The 2,739-nt window shown below is 39.8% G+C and overlaps 1 protein-coding gene across 1 annotated transcript in view; it reads right to left on the bottom strand.

Moving 5' to 3' along the window:
- Window positions 1–2,739, bottom strand: part of sting1 (stimulator of interferon response cGAMP interactor 1) — a 21,748-nt gene that overhangs the window by 18,041 nt on the left and 968 nt on the right. Inside the window, exon 2 of the mRNA XM_014031456.1 lies at window positions 557–743. Coding sequence (XP_013886910.1) covers window positions 557–743 — 187 coding nt within the window. The remainder of the gene's footprint in view (window positions 1–556; window positions 744–2,739) is intronic.

Genomic DNA, 2,739 nt, shown 5'->3' with positions numbered 1-2,739 from the left:
CTGCTATATAAAATATCTATTTTCAAATAAAAAAGCTTTTATCCTGAATGACTTTTTAAAGTGTTCATTACTTTTACTTTTACACATTAAGTAGTTTCAAAACCAGTACTTTTATGCTTTTACTTGAGTAAAAAGCTTGACTTGACATTTCTACTTCCAAAAAAGTATTCTTAAACCCTAGTAGTTATACTTCTACTTAAGTAATGAACGTGAATACTTCTGACACCTCTGCTCAGTGACATGTCCAAGTGTCCCTGGGCAAGACACTGAAATCCCGCTGCCTCTGATGTGTCCCATCAGTGTATGAATGAGATTTAAAACACTGATTAGTCTCTATAGATTGATTTATGTAGATTAGCTCTGTAGAGAGACATAATAAAGTACTGTGTGAATGGGTAAATGAGGACAGTGTGAAGCACTTAAGTATCCTGGTTGGATAGTAAGGCACGAGATAAGTACAGTCCATTTACCACAACTCTGTGATTTTAGATTAAAAGCCAATGGGTAGAAGAAAGGTTAGACAATGAGTAGGGGGAAGGGGTAACATGATTCTCACCAGGACTCCCAAGCTTTTGAACAGCGTGTAAAGAGCAGGAATCAGGTAAACCAGTTCCCAGCATTGGCCTTTCTGCACCAGAAGGTGACTGGTCAGGTACAACAGGAGGCCTGCCAGCAGGGCAGCCAGCACAGTCTTACCCCACAAACCACAGGCTGGCAGCATGAGCAGCACTCGGCCTCGATACCTGGCAAAAACAGAAAGAAAACAAATGTCCTTGCTTCTGTTTTCATGTGTATCACATGTTATTGCATTTTATCATCAGTAACTCTGCTTTAGCTTTAAAAAATGAATGGTTTTCTGCAGCAAACCTCCCCTTCTTAAAGGCTCACATTATATTCTGCGACACTCAACACCAGTTTTGATGAAGTTGGGACACTGTAAAATCTAGGTGAAAACAATCATAAATGCATATTTTATTCACAGCTGAACATAATAAACACATCAATTGTTTATTATTTAAATTGTACAGTTTTTGGGGAAAGAATTATGTTAATCTTAAATTTTATGGCATCAACATATGTCTAATAAGTGGGAACAGGGCAGCAAAAGTCTGTAAATGTAAGAAGTACAAATTAAAAACAGCTGTATGAGCATTTTTCAACCAATTAGGTTAACTGGCAAAAGGTTGGTGAGAGCACTGGATACAAAAACAGCATCTTAAACAGGCTAAATCTCTCAGACGTAAAGATGGGCAGAGATTTACCAGACTGTGAAAGACAGTCCAAAGGCTGTGGAACATTTTCAGAATAATACTTCTCAGTGGAAAACTGGGAAATTTTCCATTGACAAAACTGAAACAGTTTTTTTGTACCTTACAGACAGTGCTGAGCAACACACTGCATCCATTCTAACAGCAGGGCTTTGTGAGGTCCCTGTGTTGACCTGACCTGCCTGCAGTCCAGACCTCTGACCAGTATAAAATATTTGATAATCTGTTTGGAGGGAGTGGTGGCGTTGAGGTTAGAGAAGATGAGTCGATGATGGAAAGGTCGCTGGTACAACTCCCCGGACCAACCAGCCCCACCTTGGACCCTTGAGCAAGGCCCTTAACCCTTCAGCTGCTCCCTGGGTGCTGTAATTTGGCAGGTGTGCAATGGGTAAAATATAGAGACCAGGAGATCAATACAGTGTATAAAATAAATAAAACAAAAATATCTAGCAAAGAAGATCCTGGGCAAATTGATTTTATTGATGGCTTTTAAAGTTTTTAATGGTCTGGCTCTGTCATATTTATGTGATAATCTTAACTTCAACACTCCAGTCAGAGCACTCTGGTCTACCAACCAGTTTCTGTTGGATGTTCCTGGATCCAAACTGAAATCTAGAGGTGACCGGGCTTTTGCAACAGCTGCTCCAAAGCTGTGGAACAGTTTGCCTCTTAATATTCGGTCAGCAGAGACTGTTGAGGCTTTTAAATCTTTGCTGAAGACCCATTTATTTTCTTTGGCTTTTGATTAAATCCGAGTTGGAGGTTCAGTTAGAGCATTTTTCATATATTGTGTTTCTGTATTTGCATCCATTATTATTATTTTTTTTTTTGGTGTTTTGACTGAACTGTGAAGCACTTTGGTCAGCTTTTGTTGTTAATGTGCTACACAAATAAATTTGACATTGACATTGGCTGTTTGAACAGACTGAATCCTGCATCAAACGAGTCAACATTTCTCTCCATATGCTCCAGCAACTTGTGTCTTCTAACTGACCACATGTCCTCACTCTGCTGCTGTCTTTAGTCACTCTCCTCTACATTTGTTGTAATTATTTCTATAAATAACGTGTTTTCTTTGCCTCTCTTCCAGAAGAAAATACACCTGGAGCAGTCCTTCTGTGTTTGTCTTTCCTGTCCCCCCAAACCCAGCTGGTCGAGGCAGATGACCACCTGTGCTGAGCCTAGTTCTGGTTCTGTTGGAGGTTTCTTCCTGTTAAGGGGAAGTTTTTCCTCTCCACTGTCACCAATGTGCTGCTCAGGATGAGAGACTGTGATGAAGAGATTCAACACAATCTGATGACTTCTTTAGATTGTTCTTTTTTCAGACGACGCATGTTGTGACTTGGTGCTATACAAATAAACTGAAATGAACTGAATTCAGTTCTTAGATGTTAACACAGTGTGAAAAGTAGAAAAAAGCTTCACACACACACACACACACACACACACACACACACACACACACACACAC

Source organism: Austrofundulus limnaeus, unplaced genomic scaffold (assembly GCF_001266775.1).
Source record: "Austrofundulus limnaeus strain Quisiro unplaced genomic scaffold, Austrofundulus_limnaeus-1.0 Scaffold1255, whole genome shotgun sequence".
In the NCBI taxonomy this organism is placed as follows: domain Eukaryota; kingdom Metazoa; phylum Chordata; class Actinopteri; order Cyprinodontiformes; family Rivulidae; genus Austrofundulus; species Austrofundulus limnaeus.
The sequence above is the reverse complement of the archived record's forward strand: the minus strand, read 5'-3'. Positions and strand labels throughout refer to the sequence as shown.